Genomic DNA, 19,536 nt, shown 5'->3' with positions numbered 1-19,536 from the left:
TCGGAGCTGTCCGGCTTCAGTCAGGCTTTTTCGTCACTCCCCCGACTGCACTCGGCTACTCTCGTCTACTTTCCAGACGAGCTGAAAGTTAGGTCGAACGAGCCTACTAACACCACGTGGTAGGTGACGTGGTAAGTCAAGTTACTTTCACGAAAAATAAGTAAATAAGTAAAATAGTAACTAATTTATTATTATTTTTTAATGTACTTACATACATAATTTAATAAGGATTATTTAGTTTTTGTATTATATGTTTTATTTAGTTATTGGTTTAAAAAAAATAAGACCAGTGCCATATTCAGAACAAACATACATTACTACAATAATTATGTTTATATAAGGTATTACTTTAATATTATTTATTACTGTATGTGTGTGTTTTGTTAAATACAAAGCTGCATTAATAAGACATCGTCGGTCTTCCTTGCGTTCGGTATCCTGTTAATGTGTTGATCTGTTTAAAAACTGCAACAATCAAAGGCCGCCATAATTGCCATGATTAATGTAATTATTGTTCATAGACACACATGAGTCTCTTGGGAATAGAAGTAGTCTACCACACACGCGCACAGCAGCACACGCAGTGACGCGCTTTGGTTTCGAGAGCTTCGGGTCCTCCCTCCTGCTTTTCACATGATCGGTAAGCTTTCACAGAAGAGAGACAGGAATGCGGAGTGGAGCGTCAACACCGACGGCAGAGCGAAGCTACAGTTGTCCCTCCATAATGCGTTTATTTTACACTGTGGCCATCTGGGTGACATTCATCTACAGCACCAATGCAGTTCCCTGGACACAAGAAAAGGTAAATAAATTCACCATAAAAAAATCTGTTCAGATTTAGTTTTAACCAGCAGTGCAGTTATAATGCATGTAGGCTATACTGTAGCCTATATGTTGAAAACCACAGAAAAGCCTTCTCTAGAAGTGATTTTTTTTTATATAAACTGTCCATTGCAGTGTTTTTAATATTTCATTGTCAGGTATCCTACTTTTGACAAGACTCAAATGAGTGCTTGCAGTAATTGATTTACTCTAGATATCTTGTTGACTTTCGTGTTGTTGACAAACATCTGAATCCAATATCTATAAATGTTTTGTTTGAAAATTGTTGAACGTTGTTTGAATTGTATGAAAGATCATTCAATTCCATAATTTTTTCTGGTTGTGTGTGCATGCGTATCCTTTATTCATAATGCTAAAGGGGAAAACTCTAAGTTATATTTGAAATTCATAATATATGTATTCATTGCTGGTGTTCTAACAACCCTCTGGAGTCTGCACTGTTTCCTTGGCAATGTTGTGTAATTCTCCTGAGATTCACCTGGCCATTCACGCTCCTCTTCTGTGCCCCTCTTCTCCTCTCCTCTTTGCCCAGTTGCTATGGCAGCACAGTCATCATTATTGATCCTCCAATTGCAGGTCTTGGTATTTATAGACCTTAATTGGACCCCCTGTTTAACCCTCTGAGCCCAGTGTACCCCAGCTCTTTAGATGGGTTTATGCATTGTTATTGCAGGATTATTGTCATTCATGTAGACAGGTTTTGTAGGTGCATATTTGTTGCTTGGCCTGAGATGAACAGAGTTAAGGAATGTCAACCTCACCTATTGTCTCGACAGTAAAGTGAAACCAAAGACCAAGGAGGAAGAACAAATGTCCAATGTGATTTGAAAGACTTAACATTACATACACATCAGGCAAAAACGACCAAAAGCAATCAAACCAACAGTAAACAAAAAATAAATGATTGTTAAAATAATTGACAGTTTGGATTTCAATTTCCAACGCGTTGCATATTAAAGAGTGTACCCAGAGAGGACTTATTATTCAAGAGTCTGAAGCAGTGTCAGGCTTAGACTACATGCTCTAATATTCACCATCAGCTCTTTCCTTCCTGCTCTCTGCCCCTTTTTGTCCGTTCAGTGTGTTACCAGGACGACCATGGCTCTCAGCATGTGAACTTTGGGACTGAACATAATCAATATGTGTAGTCTAACCTGTGACTGTGTGTGTTTTGTTTTATTTCTTTGACGCATTGAATCGACCCATGCAGCTTGCAAAAGGAATCCATATCCATATTGGGCTCCTTCAATTTGCACAAACTGGTTGATACCACTTTTCACAATCATGGCTTTATCTTCCAGAGCAAGAGACGGCAATACCTTGCCAGCAATTATATGCTTCTCTATTCAGTAGATCTCTGCTTTTTTCCCTAAATGAGCCTTTGTCTGTATTTGAAGCCATTCAATCAATGTCTATTCACACTTGTCTAATTGGCTCTTGTGTCTCTCTCTCTCTGAGGACGTGTTATAGGGAAATTCACAGCTTGAAACCCCAAAGTGTGAGAAAATCTTACCAAAAGATCACATTGTTGCTTCATTATGTTAATATAGTTCCTTTTTTATTGTTATGTAGGTGATATACATATATGATAAATCTTTTATTGAGATGGCTTTTTCTCTTCAGATGTCCCAAGCAACTTAGATATAAAAACATGTCACTGTTGTCAGACTGAGGGAGAAGGTTTCCAGTAAAAACACCAACTACAAATCAGTGGCTCCGTAAGACATGTGTCATCCTCTTTGTTGCGTAATTTAAATGCAGCACAGAAAGAAATCCTCTGCCATTCTACTGAGAAGTTGGGAAACTGTACCATGACACAGACTGACTGAGAAGAACCAGAGTACACATTGCCTAATAATGGACTGGTATGTTTTCCCCATTCTGCAGTGCTGAACAGTTGATCACAGCAACCGATGTTTACCAGCCAAACGATTACCTTGAAACAGTCATTCTAAAATACACAGGAGCTCTTTCCTAAATATCACTTGAACCAAATGCTATATTCCTCATCCATGTCATTGTATCTGGTTTGTCTCCGTTGGTTCTGTTCAGCTGCATCACAGAGCTCTCACTCTAACACAAGATGAGACCCGTACTGCCCTGTCTAACACCGACCTGGATCAGATGTGGCTGAGGGACCTGAGGCCGCTGCTCGTGACCAGGTATCCAGGCTCTTCAGGCAGCCAGGCTGTGCAAGAGGTGGGTTTATTTGCAGGATAAGATGCCATGAAGTATAGAGACAGTAGTACAGAAAACACGCCACTAGCTTATTTCTACAGTATGGAAACACTTATTTTATTGGTAATATATAGATAAGCAACTGATATCACACTTGTTTACACTTGTGAGTGAGACCTCCTCCACATTTAAAGTGGATTTTTTTCTTCACGTTTGTGTGTGTGTTCGCAGCATATCAAAACGACCCTTGGTTCCCTCGGAGCAGGCTGGGAAGTGACAGAGGATAAGTTTCAGTCACAGACGCCCTATGGCACCCTGCCCTTCACTAACCTAATTGCCACCCTCAACCCGTCAGCCAAGCGCCGCCTGGTCCTGGCCTGTCACTACGACTCCAAGTACTACCCGCCACAGTGGGACGGGAGGGAGTTCCACGGGGCCACCGATTCTGCTGTCCCCTGCGCCATGATGTTGGAGCTGGCACGAGCCCTCGATGAGGATCTGAAAGCTCACAAGGTGATGACAGAAAACATACAATTAGTTAAAGGGTATAGTTTTTTTTTAAATTATTTGCACAATTACAATGTACAGAATGACAAAGATCTTGGTCTACTTGTTTAGGACTCCAATACAGGACTAGTTTAAGCTAAAGCATACTAGGGAATGGATCACTAAAAGATTTGCTTTGAAATAAACAGATGAATATTCCAAATCAAGTTTCCCCCACACAGTAGGATTAATTCATTTGAGCTTGTGGTCTTTTCATGGAATTTGTTGACAAAAAGAAAAATAATTGGTTCCACCAGCCTTATCTTTTAAGCATTTTTACTAAATCACTCAATAAGATGTTCAAGGTTTTGCCATGTAGAATAACAACATTACATGTTGCTTTTTAAGTGAAGGCCTTAGGAAAACCATAAATATTTAATTTAATATCCAATTTAAAGACTCCGGTGACATGTGAACAAACCTCCAATCAAACACAACATCATTGGCAAAAGTAACATGTTAAAGTACAAATAATACAGCTTAAATAGCTTTAATTATTATTAGTTGTTTTTATAGGAATATATTTATCCCCAAACATTGTTTTCAATTGCTCTCTTAACAAGTCATCCACAAGGAAAACACTTAGTATTCATGTAGCGTGCTTTTCTACCCTTCTCCTGTGTCACAGCTGATCTCAGACCCCTGTCTGTACGTCAGACAGTGACACGGCCCTTTGACACGGAGGGATCAGCCAAGGGACATGTTTATCAGACTCAGCTGTCAGTCACAAAAGGTGACTGTGAGAAAAAGGAATCACGTTGAATACAAAATACATCAGCTGCTATGGTGGCAGACACATAATCAATATCAAAGCGGACGCATGACATTGTAGAAAAAAAGTTTGAACCTTCAATTACAGAAGCATATTTTTAGATCAGTGTTACTCACTTAAATTATCAAATGAATATTTCACATAAAAACTACCTCAGAAAACCAGTTTTTGTGTCACTCCAATCTCTAAACCACCAGGGGGCAGCAAAGGTATGTGAAATGCATGCACACTAGTTTGGCTCATGAATGTCTTCTCTTTAACTCCCATATAGAACACCACATCCAGCTTGTCCCTGCAGCTGCTCTTCTTTGACGGAGAGGAGGCCTTTTTTCAATGGACCCCCACAGACTCCCTGTATGGTTCTCGACACCTGGCCCAGAAGATGCAGACCACCCCGTACCCCGCCGGAGCCACAGACACCAACCAACTGGACAGCATTGTACGCAAACACATCTCCTCACTTTTCTCTGCCCGCAAGATTAGCATCATCACTTGCTTTAATCACACTTGGGATCATTCCTTTGTTAACCCACATCAATTTCAGCACAATCCGCTTATTCCTGATCTCCTCATACACACACACACACACACACACACACACACACACACACACACACACACACACACACACACACACACACACACACACACACACACCTTATCAAGGGAGGTGCAAGTATTAAAGAGTTTTGTATATTTATCGAAGAAATCCCCAAGCAACCCATTTTATCATCTTGGGTGTGTTGATATCAAACATCATTTGTTATACAGTTTGCAATAACAAGATGTCACGTTAATTGCTATACGTGTCTGTAGCCTAGCTGTTGAACGATGGTGCAACAGTTTATGTACAAATGAAGACATTCCTGTGTGGACAGACAGTGATAAAGCAGACAGCATCTTGAGGCACCTAGTGTGTGCATGTGTGTGTTTGCATGCACATAGACGGACAGACAGATGGGTGGGTTGAAGGTGTGATTATTATTTTGGTAACGGGCTGCTTGTCAGGGACTTATCTTCTAGGGTTGTTGTGTGGAGAGTGTCTCATGAGATCTACTTCTCATTCCCTCTTTCTGTCTCTTCTCCAGGATCTGTTGGTGTTGTTGGACCTGATCGGGGCTCCTAACCCACACTTCGGCAACCAGTTCCCCAACACTGTGCACTGGCTCACCAGACTGCAGAGCATCGGTGAATAATCACATGTTTTACTATTGTTGCAAACCACTAATTTACCTGCGGGGAAGGTGTGCCACAACAACATGAATCACCTAATTTCATAAATTCATTAGTCACATTCCAGATCGTCATCTTGTATGGGTGCCAATGTGGCAACCGTGCAGACAGTCCAATTATTGCACATCTGTCAAACTGTATCTCCTACTCCTTAGCAACTATTGCAATGTTATGATTCCACTGTGGAGCTCATATTACTTATAGAGCATTAGAGTCGGTATAACAATTAGCGTCTTTGCAATGTGCAATCAAGTGTTACTTTAGCATATCCTTCTCTGTAAAGATTAAGATGTTAGACTTCTGTAATAATAGTGTGTTCATTCTTTTTGCGCTTCTCTGAAGTGGGCGTTGCTTTTCTCGAAAAAAGGTGATATCACATCTTTCCGAGCACCAGTCAGGACCAACATAGGAATCAAAACGTGTTGAAGGTTGTGGGCCTGTTAGGGCCTTAGTCATCAGTACTGTCAGGGCAAATTCATCCAACCACACACACACAGTCCTGATGAGTCTATTCAGATGATATGTTTATGTATTGAACTATTAATGAATCATTCCCAATATGTGCTGCCTTTTAAATGAAGCAACCGGTGAACTCTTTTTTTTTTACTCCTTGTCTTTCCTCCTACGTCCTCAGAAAAGCGTTTGCACGCCATGAACCAGCTTGTGGATCATCCCCAAAGCATTCAATATTTCTGGCCGGATCGACCTGTCGGCCACATAGAAGATGACCATATACCTTTCTTAATCAGAGGTATGCGCCCGGCTGCTATAACACCAATGCATGAATTGTGTAGCTCTTTTGGTGGATCCTCATCCAGCCTCTCTCTCTCTCTCTCTCTCTCTCTCTCTCTCTCTCTCTCTCTCTCTCTCTCTCTCTCTCTCTCTCTTGTCAGGTGTGCGTATCCTCCACCTTATCCCCTCCCCCTTCCCTTCAGTGTGGCACATGTTTGACGACAACGAGCTTAACCTGGACCGCTCCACCATTCAGAACCTCAACAAGATCATGCAGGTTTTTGTCCTGGAGTACCTCAACGCCAGACCAACTGTTCCTTCAAACCCACAGAATGCCCCGTAAAAGAAAACCGCCAGCATACCATTCGACAAAACTTTCTCTCTTTCAATTTTGACCTGTAATAAAGATCTTCAGCAATTAATTAACCGACTGAAAGATTGCACTGTATTTGATGCTATTTCAACACCAACCCTGTATTCTTTGACCTTATGAAAATGAAATGTGAGGCTCAGGCATACACAGAGCTCTACACATCAGATGCAAACTGCAGAAAATATGTTTTATTGCAGCTTAATGTCATCTGTATTTTGAAATCTTTGTCCAAACCTATTTTGGCTTATGTAAGTGTATGTGAAAATCATGACAGACTTCAAAGGCGATCAAGTCCTTAGTCCCCATTAACAAGATCAGCACACAGGATTTTTCTCAGTGTTTTTTAGAACACTGTTCGCTTTATATCAGCCTTAACCCCTCGTTTACACTGTGGGGAGGCGTTTCAGTTTCAGTGCATACGTCAAGGATCCAGTGACTCAAAGAGGATGAAAACAAAGCAGTGCAGAGGTAAAGAACAATGACTGTGAGCAGTTAAAGTGCTATGACACCCTTCATTTGACAGATTCCCCTGGCGGCATTGAAATACACAAATGTGTTGCAAGTCCAAAGTAGGTGATAATTGCATCATGAATGGCTTCAGGGACAGCCTTATCCTGAAAACACTTAGTCATGTAATAAGATCCAGGAACCTTTGAAATTGCATGTTTTTTGGATGAATGTATAAACAATATGGCCACCCACTGGATGCCTCTCAAACATACATGGCACCCTGTGTGGTTTTAGCTACAGGGTATGTTACATTTCCTGCACCTAATCTTTTCAGTGTCTATAGAGCAGACCTCTTAGCTGGTGGAAGTGGGTTTATTTGTAATTGAAACGACATCTTCAGCTCTTCCTGTCTTCTTAGATCGTGAGGTGGATATCTTCCTGTGCTGATATTTCACGTGCCTGTCTTTGTATATACAACATTATTAGTCCAATAATAAACTGTGCCAAAACTAGACTTCCTGTATTTTTTTTAAGCTGAAATGAGCGTTGATTCAGGCTACAAGGTGGATCATGCGGAGTTTGCTTATCTTAACAAGTCTTTGTTTAACTGCGGATGCTTGGTCATTGTGATTGTCTAAGGTGACCTTTTGTTTGAGGAAGCGTTGTTGTTTTTCGGTAATTCTAACCTAGGACAACAAGAGCAGATTATGACGTTTTTTTCAGTGATGCATCCGGTGCTCAGGTTTGTCACCCTCTCTCACAGGACCAAAAACACCCTTCCATCCCTTTGCCTCACCTCCACTACAAACCCATGATTCTCTTAATCCTATCAGAGAGGACCTCCCCTGAATTCCACACCACCCAAATCTCCTTCAATCCAGCCCGCTCCTATGGGAACAAGATGGTTCGGACTCTCCTGTTTGCTGTAGTGAGAAATGTGTTGATGCCAATGGCAACAATGAGCACCAACATACTCAATATCTTTGACTTGAAGGAGATTACAACATTAGTCACTTAGGACAGCATTGCAATGTGTTGTATGAACTCCCAAACTCCTGAAAGTTAGGAAACCAATTTTTAATGCGTTCTCTGACTTGTAAACATTGGCATAACTTTAGTGAAATGAAGTGCCTTGTACCATACCTTGTTTTTTTGTCTTACAATGTGCTTTTCTAACTTATCCTCTTTTATTTCATTCTGTCAGTTTGGTGTAATGGTTTTGTACAAACATCTTACCTCAGGGCTTCTAACTGTCAGCCATCATCCAAATGACCCTGTTCAGATGTAGTGAAGGAGATATCTTTAATTAACTCTAATCTACATGTATTCAAAATATGGCTCAGAGCAGTCCAACCGGCAAGAAAAGCCACATGTTGGAACAAGGAGAAAGAGGAGAAGCAGAGCAAACTGTCGCACGGCACCCTTATTGTGGCTTCCAGAGTTTTCTTGCCTGACAGCAAATTGATGCATGTATGCCCAGGTTAAATAACAACCAAGCTTTAATCTGCAGCTGATTACAGTCCAGCTTCCAGCTGTACAATAATGAAGTGTATTGGGAAGGGCTGGGAATCTCCCATTCAAGGTGTGTCAGATTTTTGGAAAACAATAAGCCACAACTGTTACTTGAGAACTTCAAAGGCCTTTTTAGAGTCATACACATGCCGGACTTGCAACACTTAAAATGCATGAAAAACTTATCAATTAAAATCATCCTTAACTTTTACAACTCTAGGTCAAGGTCCTTTTTTAATTTTATATTAATATATTCCTGGCTACCTGATTTGCTTTTCCTGCATTCTAATCTTTTGACTACGAGTCACCAGTTCTGGTCTAAAGCTTGCTAGTATGTATTCATTTGCCATCAGCCAAGAGCAAGGAAATAAGATGATGTTTGGTCAAATGTATGAATTCATCATGGCAGTGCATCAATTATTATCACTGTCAGGAGAAAATCACAATCCAAAAGGTTGGTACTGAATGTATTTGAAAGTAAAAAACACAATAAAATCTATATTTTTCTAGTGACCAACAGAGAGCAGTTGTGAGTCACATTCGGTCTAATGGGGGGGGGGGGGGGGGGGGGGAAGTCACAGCTGTTTTCCTTGCATATTATATCATGCTGGCTGCAAATATAATTGCCCAAATGCAGCTGATATAAAGCTAATGACTTAATGACATGTCAGTTAGCCATTATTCGTGTACTGTGGTGTGTGGCAGGTTATAGGCAAAAATAATGCTTAATGCGTTTGTACAAATTGTTCAAAATTATGCGCTAATATTTAACTGAAGCCTTACCCGCTATTAAAATCATATTGACAGATTTGCAGTATAATCAGTCTATAAAAATCTGGGAAGCACTGTTTGATGAACACGCCTCCAATTTTAAATAGGGGCGGCGAACAAACAGAAAATATATCTGCTATCATATGCTACATTCAGGTACTGTCCGTAAACTTCCATTTCCATGTACGGACCTGGTAAACGAATGGGGTAGGGTAAACGTTATTTTATTATAACAATTATTTGTAACAAAATCTGTCTAAAAGGTCTTGCTTTTGCGGGAATCATACCGTATTTTCCTTGTCCGATTTCATTATAGAGCTACCAAATTGTGATTTTTCCCAGTATTGCCGGCAGCACTTGAACGCAGCGGTGTAGGAGCTGTGGGGGATTTCAGTCCAGCGGCACCTCCAGTCACGCGTGCACAGAGCCGAGGAGCGGGTGAACACAAACACAGCAACAGCGTCGACCTGTTGCGAAGAATGTGACAGCAACCTTTTACAATTTCAATTGTTGAACCACGTCGCCAAACTTCAGACACAATTTGTGTGTCTGAATTTGTGTCGAAGAAACCATGGAGCCCATAACGAAGTGGACGCCGACGCAAGTTGTCGACTGGATGAAAGGTAAGTCTGGAGCACAGTGTGTAACGTTAGTTTACTTTTAGTATTTCTGTGAGAGAAAGAGTGGCCAATTAAATACATTACTGCTGTCAAAAAGCTTCTGTGACTCAACTCTGAGTGTCCTCTCAGTTATCTCAAGCTAGTTTCGTAGAAACTGCTCCTCTGTGTGTCAACATACCTCCACCGAAGCGCTAAACAATGGGACTGCATATTCCTTTACTTTACAGATGTTAGCATGTAAAGCAGTTTCACTGAAGCTAGCTGTATAGACAGTGTTATCCGCCCTTTGATAGCCAAGGCTGCTTATTGCTTGTCATTTATAAGCCTACAAAGTTTGAACTGAGTTGTTGTTGTGAGTCACTTTTTGTTGCTCTCAAGTGACAAACATTATTCGACTTCAATATTATAATGTAGCCTAAGTAGGCTAAATGCATAGGCTAATTGATTCAGTCCCTACATTTTTTTCTTCTAATCTATGTCGGAAACCCTGAAGTCATTAGGCTATCACTGGAGATCACAGACCCTTGACTGGGAGAGGTCTGCCCCAGGCTCTCTAATATAAAACCAGTTTTGTTGCCTAACTGAACAAGTGAGGAATGACAGTGAACACTCACTCGTATTACTCATTGTTTTTAATTATGTAATTCTGATTACTTACTGTGTAAGCAGTAGTCATTATAATGTTGTGGTGGGTTACACTGTTTTTCAAATCCCTGCTTTGGTGTCACAAACTTGCTCTGCTCTGAAGAATTGTTGAAACTCCCATCAATTGTTTTAAAGTCAGATCTCTGTTGTGTGAGTGCTATTTTTCTCTCTAAAGATACGACAGTCATTTGAAAAACCATGCCTGTTTGAAGTGCTGAGAGGAATGCCTGCTATGGTAATGCATTATTATGCTTTGAACCTGAGTCACAGCATAGTTATGGCTGCTGACAAACTCCAAATGGTATGTGAAGTATGGACGGAAGTAGTCCGAGAGAGTGCTGTCTTTCCGTTCCAAACACACAACTAAAAGTGTGGTGTGTGTATACATTATGTGGCAAAAGGAGTAATGGGCTGTTTATGGCCAGCGGTGGGAAAAAGCTGCGGATCCAAGGACATTTGGAAACTTTCCAAAGCAAATTCCTTGTGACTTCCTTTTTCTTTAATCTCATAATTTGTATCTCAGGGTGAGGTTTTTTTTTCTGTCACTATTTGGAGATATAACAGTGTTGTAGCACACAGCAGCTGCTGATTGAGGCATGCCAGCAGTGCTCATCCATAGTTGGGAGCTAAAGGGGGGATTGTGGAGGGGTTAGTTCCAGTGTGTCCGGTGAAAAGAGCCCGTCCAGGGCACTCATGCATGGGCCGAGGATTAGTTGTCTACACACACACAGGCCCCATCGCTGTCAGTCTCCTGCAAATCTGACTCAGCAGTTGGCTATTATATATGGGTCTTCTTAACCAGTGCATTTGAAGAGCCCCTTGTACAAGTGAACTAACCAAAGTGACAGCAGACCATCCATGGGAATTTATCAAATGTCCTGTTCACATACAAACCATAATGGGATGTTTGAAAACATTATTTATACCACATTATGGGTCAGTATCAGGTCATTCTGCCACTTGTTAAACAGGGTTGTATTGAATTTCATTAAATTAAAGTGGTCCCTTCAGTTTTCACAATGAAGAATCAACCCAGCATATGATGCAGATGTGCAAGTTGTATCTCAGATGTCAGTGGGTGTGCAGGCTACTATTACTTTGCAAGAGATTGGTTTATGCCTGCAAGCATTCAGAGTCACAAAACAAATAAAGCGCTCAACTAATATTCAAAGTATTTTCAAGACTAAAATCTTTATGTGGAAATGTGTGAAGCGTAACATTTAAATAGTACAAGTCAGTTATCCATAAAATGCTATATTATCTCATTCAGTAGACTTTTAAAACATTGACGTTATCATCTCCACATTCTCCACAATCACGTCAAACAAACATCCGAGTGTCCAAGAACACTGAAGTAAGTGGTTGCACGAGGGCCAGAAGTTGCCAACAGTGTCCATTGAAAAGAAAAGATCTTGTGTGCCGTCCACAGAGACAGCTGTACAGTAGTACACACAGCCACAATTGTATGTCACCACTGATGTTGTTGGACTGAAGAACAACATGAATACTTTCCATACCAAAGACAAGCAGCATCGAACCCAAGTAAAACACATGAGAGCAAGGTCATGGCCTCGTGTTGACCTGCTGCTCACACCAATAATAGCAAACACTTGTGTCTGCAGAGTTGTTTGATAGAAGGCGAATTTAACTCCCAGAAAACACTGTATGAAGGCCTTTGCTCTTGCTTACCTCAGTAGGACAAGGACTGCTTTTGTGTATTGAGAGACAGTTGTTAATCACTTGCATTGTCCAAGGAGATCAAGCAGTGGTTGCTACTGCATGTTTATTGCCAGTGAAAGGCAGTTTGGTTCTTTCAATTTAAACACTGTTGGGTTTTTTGTTTTTTTGCCCCGAAGCACATTTCTTTCACCACAAGCTCTGATCTTCCAGCTGGACCTGTGGTGGTGTCATGTGATTTGTCTTCCACATGTCATGTGTGGGACTACTTCCCCTGGGGGACTTTTCTAATGACGACATAGCACAGTGTTTTTATTCAATCCGTAAAGTTTTGGTTTTGTTGTGACCCTTATGTATTGAACCATGGTTGATTTGCAGACCAGATCCAGTTACATTTAACAGTGACCTGCTTACCCATGTTCGCTTAGTCAAAAAGTTAAAGTCATATGCTTCCAAATATAGTCCTGAATCCACATGGGCAATACATCAGCTGAAAAGCGCTGGCACTGCTCAGGCTATGTTAACTCAGCCCAATAGTTTGTCATTTACCAAACATACTTTTTTCTTCACTTGTAATTACTGCGAGTAGCACTGCCAAGTTTAAACAAGGCATCCCAAACATGCAAAGCTGCAACACTACTGTCTGAATGAGGCTTTAATTCAATTATTTTTAAGTCCAGACGCTGCAGTCCAGTACACACACACACACACACACACACACACACACACACACACACACTGACTGGATATCCTCCAGCATTTTACTATACTTAAACACTGGCTCGTCAAATTTCAAAGCCCTGAATCTGCTCATGGATTAGGTATGCGAATCTCAACGATGGGTTTATTTTGAGCAAGGGATCGTGATTTAAAAGTCCTGCTGATCTAGTGGCCTACATCTTTCTCATACAGCCTTTCAGACCAGAAAGCCCTGTTTGGCACACACTTAAACACGGCCAGGCTCTATTAGCCTATCAGTCGTGTGTAAGGAGCTTGACCATGTGCATATTGGGTGAGCACTTTTCCCATAATCAAAAGTCTGATATGAATGGTCAGATGTAGGTTCCAACACGTGATTCCCTCTGACGTCGTAAAGCTGGTTTGTTTGATGTCAAGTGGATTGAAAACACAAGAGTGGTAGCTAGGGTGTGTGCGTGAGGCTGTATCCTGCCTCTCAAATAGCACCAAAGTGCCAAGAAGGCAATTAGCTTGTCAGTGAGGTGGCAATCATGTGCTGAATGCGCTTTTGTCTTGAACCAAGTCTGTGCTTGGAAAAATAACAACATTGTGCCTTGAATCCGCACCAGCTGAATGATTCCTCCTGATAGGTACCTTCAGCAGCCTTATCTGTAGAGATGATAGTAATGTGTGAGCAATGATGGCCCATGATCCTTATCTGGCTTAAACAAGAGACTTCCTAAACTGGAGCATTGTGTGAACGGACGTTGTGCAGACACCCCTTATTAAGGCATCCACTGTCTCCTTGTTTTAGTGCTGCCACTATTGGACAAGAGCAGTTCTATGTTTGGATTGGCTCCACAGGCCTCATTAATCCATTTTAGCAACCCTTACACTATATGCTTGTGAATATGCATCAGGGAGGACAGGTGTTGTATTAAAGGCCTACTTCACCGGTTTGAATATGAAGGTGTATTGAATTCTGAGATCCTATGTAGTATAAATGTGCAAAAAAAATTGAAATCGGTTCATCCTAGCCTGAGAAAAGGCAGAAAGAGTGTTTTTTTAACCCTATATTAATCTTACTGTGACATCACAGTAAGATAAATATAGGGTTAAAAAAAAAACCTTACTTTGTAAATATTACTGTGATTTCTCCTACTGTGACATCACAGTAATATTTACAAAGTAATTTTTTTTTTAACCCTATATTTATCTTACTGTGATGTCACAGTAAGATTAATATAGGGTTAAAAAAAACACTCTTTCTGCCTTTTCTCAGGCTAGGATGAACCGATTTTTTTTTTTTTTGCACATTTATACTACATAGGATCTCAGAATTCAATACACCTTCATACTCAAACCGGTGAAGTAGGCCTTTAATTCACACATAGGCTTTTAACCCATTGATGACTATGGCAATCTAGGATGCATGTCCTTAAAGGCCTACTTCACCGGTTTGAATATGAAGGTGTATTGAATTCTGAGATCCTATGTAGTATAAATGTGCGAAAAAAATTGAAATCGGTTCATCCTAGCCTGAGAAAAGGCCTTCTCGTGACATCACAGAAAGAGAAATATAGGGTTAAAAAAAAAAACTTACTTTGTAAATATTACTGTGATGTCTTTTACTGTGACATCACAGTAATATTTACAAGTACGTTTTTTTTAACCCTATATTTCTCTTTCTGTGATGTCACGAGAAAGAGAAATATAGGGTTAAAAAAAACACTCTTTCTGCCTTTTCTCAGGCTAGGATGAACCGATTTTAATTTTTTTTGCACATTTATACTACATAGGATCTCAGAATTCAATTCACCTTCATATTCAAACCGGTGAAGTAGGCCTTTAATGCCAGAGGGTTTTCTGAAAAAATAGTACAAATTGTCAAGTCTACCAACACCTTAATATCTAAGCCTGTGTAGCACATAGAAACATGAAATAAAATACATTTAAAAGTTAAGGTTCACAGGTTTTATTTAAACATGCTCCCTTAGCGCTTACACACCAACAAATTTTTCTAAAAATCGTCAAAATTATATGGGGGAGAAAAAAAAGAATAAATAATATAAAATATTTAGTGTGATTTTCGTCAGTAGCCTATAGTGGACCTTGATTCTGCGCACCAAACGCCACTAACTGTTCTGTAATACACTATCGCTGACACAGCCGGCTTATTTTTTTTTATTTTTTTTTTTTATTTTTTTATTTTTTGATTGATGTGATTTTCGGCAAACCACACAACTTTTGGGTGGTCACGTGGTCTTAAAAAATCAACAAAACCCACCTCATTTGTATTTGAACCAATGACAGTGCATTCAATGCTGTGCATGCCATGAAAATTAGATAAAGTAACTGCTGCACGACGCAGCATCAGGCAGGAGAGGCAATGTGGCATCGCGCAGCAGCCGTCATCAATGGGTTAATAGAAGCGTACATCTGTATGGTCCTTCTTTAGTGGCCTTACATATACAAGGCAGTAACACATTTAAACCATTTCTTCAATTGAAAGTCATTCAATTATGTGACACTCCTGCCTTCTGTTCTTTACCAGTTTCCAAGTTATCCAGCTATTCAGCTCTTCATAATCAACTTATTGTGTTCCATTGATGGGGAGATAACCGCGTTACCTTTCCATAGAAAGGCCTTTAGAGTTCAGGGAAGTGCTGTAAGAGGATTCCCCCTGGGGAGAAGTCACTGAAAGGGATTGCTGTGGATTGGGCCCCTCCACAGCCTGTTTCTCACACATGGCCCAGTGTCCCAGCCTTATAGCCTCAGGAGTTCTAACATGGGGACTAATAGAGAAATCATCAATAGTTAATCACTGTTCTAGAGACTAAGGAGATGGAGAGACAAAACAAGAGTCTGTGTTTTAATCAATGTATAGGTCTTATTCTTACATTGGTTGACAGTTGCAATTTACTTCAGCTTCGTAAAAGTGAGTTCAGCTTATTGTGTTGAGACAGTACACAGTAATGGCCCCTCACATGTACAGCTCTCTACAGGGTCGGTAGATGATTTTTATTACCAATTTACCAAAATCAGTTTGTATTTGCATGTTGTCCAACAATTCTTTTCATTGCTCAGAAGATGAGACTGGCACCTCCCTTATATCTGCCATCCCGGGCTACACCAGTTTGCTTTTCATTCAAATCTAAAATGTGCATTGCAAATCTCCCTGGATGATCTCAGTTTAGCAGGACCTGCAAGCTATTTGGCCCCACTCTGCCCTGTAAGAGCATTGGCCTGTGAGGAGGCACGCTTAAGCCTACGGAAATAAAAGCTCCGACTTGAGGTGGCACAGCGGGTGAGAGTGGAAATACGGGTCACATGCTGACACTAAAGCCATGCAGGGATGTGAAGTGCAGGCGCCTGCCCACACTCGACGCTTTATTGCATGTCATGATCGTGCCTGAAGGCATAGTCGTTTGATTTAAGTTATTTTAAATATATTAAGTCATTTGCTGGTAGATAGATGTGCACAGAAGGAAAAAAGGAAGTCAGTGGCTGTGTTGGTATTGTTATCAAAGCACTGCTAATGCAGTTATGCTCAAATAATCACAGAATATGAGAGGAATGCATTCAGCTTCTGTTTTCTCTCCTACCAAAACCAAACCAGCAGCTCTGTGAATTAGCCGTCAAAACAGGTCACGCAATCCCTTTGTTGCATTCGGGGGCACGGCCACCAGTTGCTTTTACCGGATTTAAAATGCTGAACTCGGTCGAGGTTGATGGTTCCCCTTGGTGACCAAAAACACACACAAAGCTCTTTCATCCTGCCACCAGCTTCCACAGTAATGGGAATGTAATGTCATTATGATTATGAAGTGATCTGTAGTTGTATGAACTGTTACCCACTTTTGGGTGAAGTCGGGGCACTTGGGCGGATGCCAGATCAGAGCTGGTCCAGAACATGTTGAGACTAGTCCATATTTTCCATGCAGTGAGTCCTCCACAGAAACAAACTGAATTCCTGTGTAGATGTTCACACAGTTAAAAAATGACCATCCTTGGAGGAATTTCAAACTCATGGTTTAACTTTTAAGAGAATGTACTGACTCTCATTTTGCAATGCAGTCTGTTAATAATTTGCATAATAACATCACGTTGGTATGAAATAAGTATTGTATTGAGGCTGCTATTGTTTGTAGGTCTTCATGCTTGGGTTCCTGTTTTCACTTGCTGTGACGTGTCGGAGTTTGTCTCTCTTGTTGACTTACATTAGGGAGTGCTGATAGTTAAGGCAGCTGTTATGGGTTAGTCTCTGTGTTTTTTTTACTGCATTGATGGTGCATTGATGATTGACTTATTAATAATGAACCCTTAGGCCACTGAATGGATGGATAGAGGAAAGTGTTTGTCTTAACTAGGAATCTGAACAAAACGAAAGGGAAGCCCCATGCTTTCTATGTGGTTATTTTTTTACGTGTGGTTTTCCATTCAGGTCTACAGCACATAGAGATGCTTATGACTCTATTATGAAAGGGTCATGAGGCTGATAAGGCGACTCTGAGCTGTACCAAGCGTGTGTTTTTGTTTGGTTGTGGTTGAAAGTCCCAGAGGGAGTCCACAGAACATTCCATACTGTGACTTTCCAGGTGATCTCTTTCAATTATTGTCCCACCTTCCTCTGGACTCCCCCATCATTCTCCCCTCTACCGTCAAGAAAAAGACACCCATTTCTTGCTTATTTCCTTATTTTCTCCCCAACAGTCAAAACATCTGACATGCTGTTAGAATTCACAAATTAGAATATTGGAATTTTTTGTAAAATCTCTATACCGAACTTTAAATCATCTACGTTTTTGCAAGAGGTTAACACTTGACAAATCTCACATCAGAAAGTTTTTTTTTCTGTTCCCTTGATTTTACTTCAATAGGTTTCAACAAAGGACATTAGAGCAACATGTGGGTAATTGAATTTGTTTAAACAGGGAGTGGTGGCTCCTCTTGTGGACATGAGCTAAAGAAAACAATAATAGGAGATTCTGTTGATGGCTCCTCTTGTTTCCATTGGTTGCATACACCTGGGGGAAGCCTCTCACCTGCCCTTCAACTATTTATATGTGGCACCCTTTCCTTTCAATGGCACATTTATCATTTATGGGAACAAGAGTCTCTTCCTTTATAAATCTACCATGGCTGTGTTAGGGAGACTAACAACAACAGGTGCCAGGCAATAGTACAAACAGACCTTCACCTGTAAATGGGCAGAGTGAGTTTTTGAGGAGAGAGAGAATAGTATTGAGTGAGTGCGGTCATGAAGAATCCAATCATTGCCTTAAGCATCAAAAGTAAAAAAAAAATGAAGGGTTAGTTTTAAACACCAATGGCAGAGAGACAGTAGAGTTCTTCCCACCTCATAACACAATAGTAGTGTGTGACTGTGTGTGTGTGAATGCCTGCGTCATGCGTGCCCCGTCCTGGCCTGTGAATGACACACACTGGCATTGAAGATGACTCACCCTCCCCCCACCAGCACCCCTCACAGCAGGGAGAACAGGATCAGCTGCCCATGTCCTGTAGGCAGCCCTGTTGTGATGTTTTTACATTGCATCATTCATTCAAGTGAGAGTGAGAAATGAGTCATTTTGAATGTCTTGTTTTTGTGTTTTGAATTGACTAAGTGTCTTATGTGTGAGGAACACACTGTAGGTATGTGTTTTTGTTTTTCTTGGTCCATCAACGGAGATGAATGTTGGAAAAACGATTCTTGCTTTGCTGCAATCTTTTTTTTGACCCCTGTGTCCTCCTCCACTGACCTGGGCACAAGCCAGCTGTAAATCGTTGTATTGTTGTTGTCACACTCACCTCCCCCCTCTCTCTACTTCAGCCTCCTCCAAGTTCCCCAAACCTCTGTTCCCTCCTCAACCATCCCCCCCACCCCCCAACCTCTACCCACTTCCCCTGTCACTATAGTAACCTTCATTTGATTTAGCCAATGCTTCAACTCTTTGTTGGCAGCCCATTGTGGCCGAGGTTGACCGGCATTAGCATCATGCGCTTGCCACAGCAAAGTGCCCTTGCTTGGGTTTAGCCTGGGTAGAATGCCTGTCAGGAAGCTCACATGTGCGTGTGTGGACAAACCAGGCTGAGAAGAGGACCTTAAACTGTGCCAGGGTCAGCGATTGGACCAGTTGTCTATTTTCATTGAGTAAATCCACTGTTTGGCCTCGCAGTGGATTCTTTCGTTCTACTTTTTCAGCCAGGCTTTTTAACAAGATTTGAGTGGGGGTTTACACACTGGGAGATTTATGTCACTAAGCAGGTTGTAATCCAAAGGTGCTTACGGGGATCCACATTAGGAACGGAGAAAGTACTATACTTAAAGGTACAGTCAGTGATTGCGAAAAATGCTTGTTGTCCAAATCTCTTAATATCTCCCAACAATCCGTATGTTGTGTGCTGAATTTTCTTTTGTTAATAGACACAGCCTAGGCTCTGTAAACGGGCATGTCTAAGTTTGGCTCTGCAAGAAAAATATGCCCACATGCAGTGACACTCTT

At 41.0% G+C, this 19,536-nt stretch overlaps 2 protein-coding genes across 3 annotated transcripts in view; both read left to right on the top strand.

The window, feature by feature from the left end:
* The first annotated feature begins 662 nt into the window (after window positions 1-662).
* Window positions 663-7,610, top strand: qpct (glutaminyl-peptide cyclotransferase). Of its 2 annotated transcripts, none has more exons than XM_080042276.1 (7): window positions 663-802; window positions 2,896-3,042; window positions 3,253-3,534; window positions 4,611-4,778; window positions 5,428-5,527; window positions 6,207-6,323; window positions 6,508-7,610. In XM_080042276.1, the coding sequence occupies exons 1-7, from the start codon at window positions 668-670 to the stop codon at window positions 6,645-6,647; spliced, it is 1,089 nt and encodes a 362-aa protein (XP_079898402.1). In that variant the 5' UTR covers window positions 663-667; the 3' UTR covers window positions 6,648-7,610. The 2 variants fall into 2 exon arrangements, with proteins under 2 accessions (XP_079898402.1, XP_079898401.1); XM_080042275.1 differs by having other exon boundaries at window positions 6,466-7,610.
* A 2,222-nt stretch (window positions 7,611-9,832) lies between these two features.
* Window positions 9,833-19,536, top strand: part of LOC307261484 (connector enhancer of kinase suppressor of ras 3-like) — a 50,392-nt gene continuing 40,688 nt past the window's right edge. The window contains exon 1 of the mRNA XM_080042040.1: window positions 9,833-10,033. Within this exon, the coding sequence (XP_079898166.1) occupies window positions 9,982-10,033 (52 nt within the window). The 5' untranslated portion in view covers window positions 9,833-9,981. The remainder of the gene's footprint in view (window positions 10,034-19,536) is intronic.

This window comes from Ammodytes marinus (assembly GCF_949987685.1).
Source record: "Ammodytes marinus genome assembly, chromosome: 15".
In the NCBI taxonomy this organism is placed as follows: Eukaryota; Metazoa; Chordata; class Actinopteri; order Uranoscopiformes; family Ammodytidae; genus Ammodytes; species Ammodytes marinus.
Note: the sequence above shows the minus strand (reverse complement) of the source record. Positions and strands in the feature narration are given on the sequence as shown.

What these genes read in the sequence shown, in the direction of transcription:
- qpct (XM_080042275.1), top strand. Translation starts at nt 668, where the DNA reads ATGCGGAGTGGAGCGTCAACACCGACGGCAGAGCGAAGCTACAGTTGT. An exon ending in GCAGCCAGGCTGTGCAAGAG is followed by an intron (nt 3,043 to 3,252) that starts GTGGGTTTATTT and finishes GTGTGTTCGCAG; the next exon opens with CATATCAAAACGACCCTTGG. An exon ending in CACCAGACTGCAGAGCATCG is followed by an intron (nt 5,528 to 6,206) that starts GTGAATAATCAC and finishes CTACGTCCTCAG; the next exon opens with AAAAGCGTTTGCACGCCATG.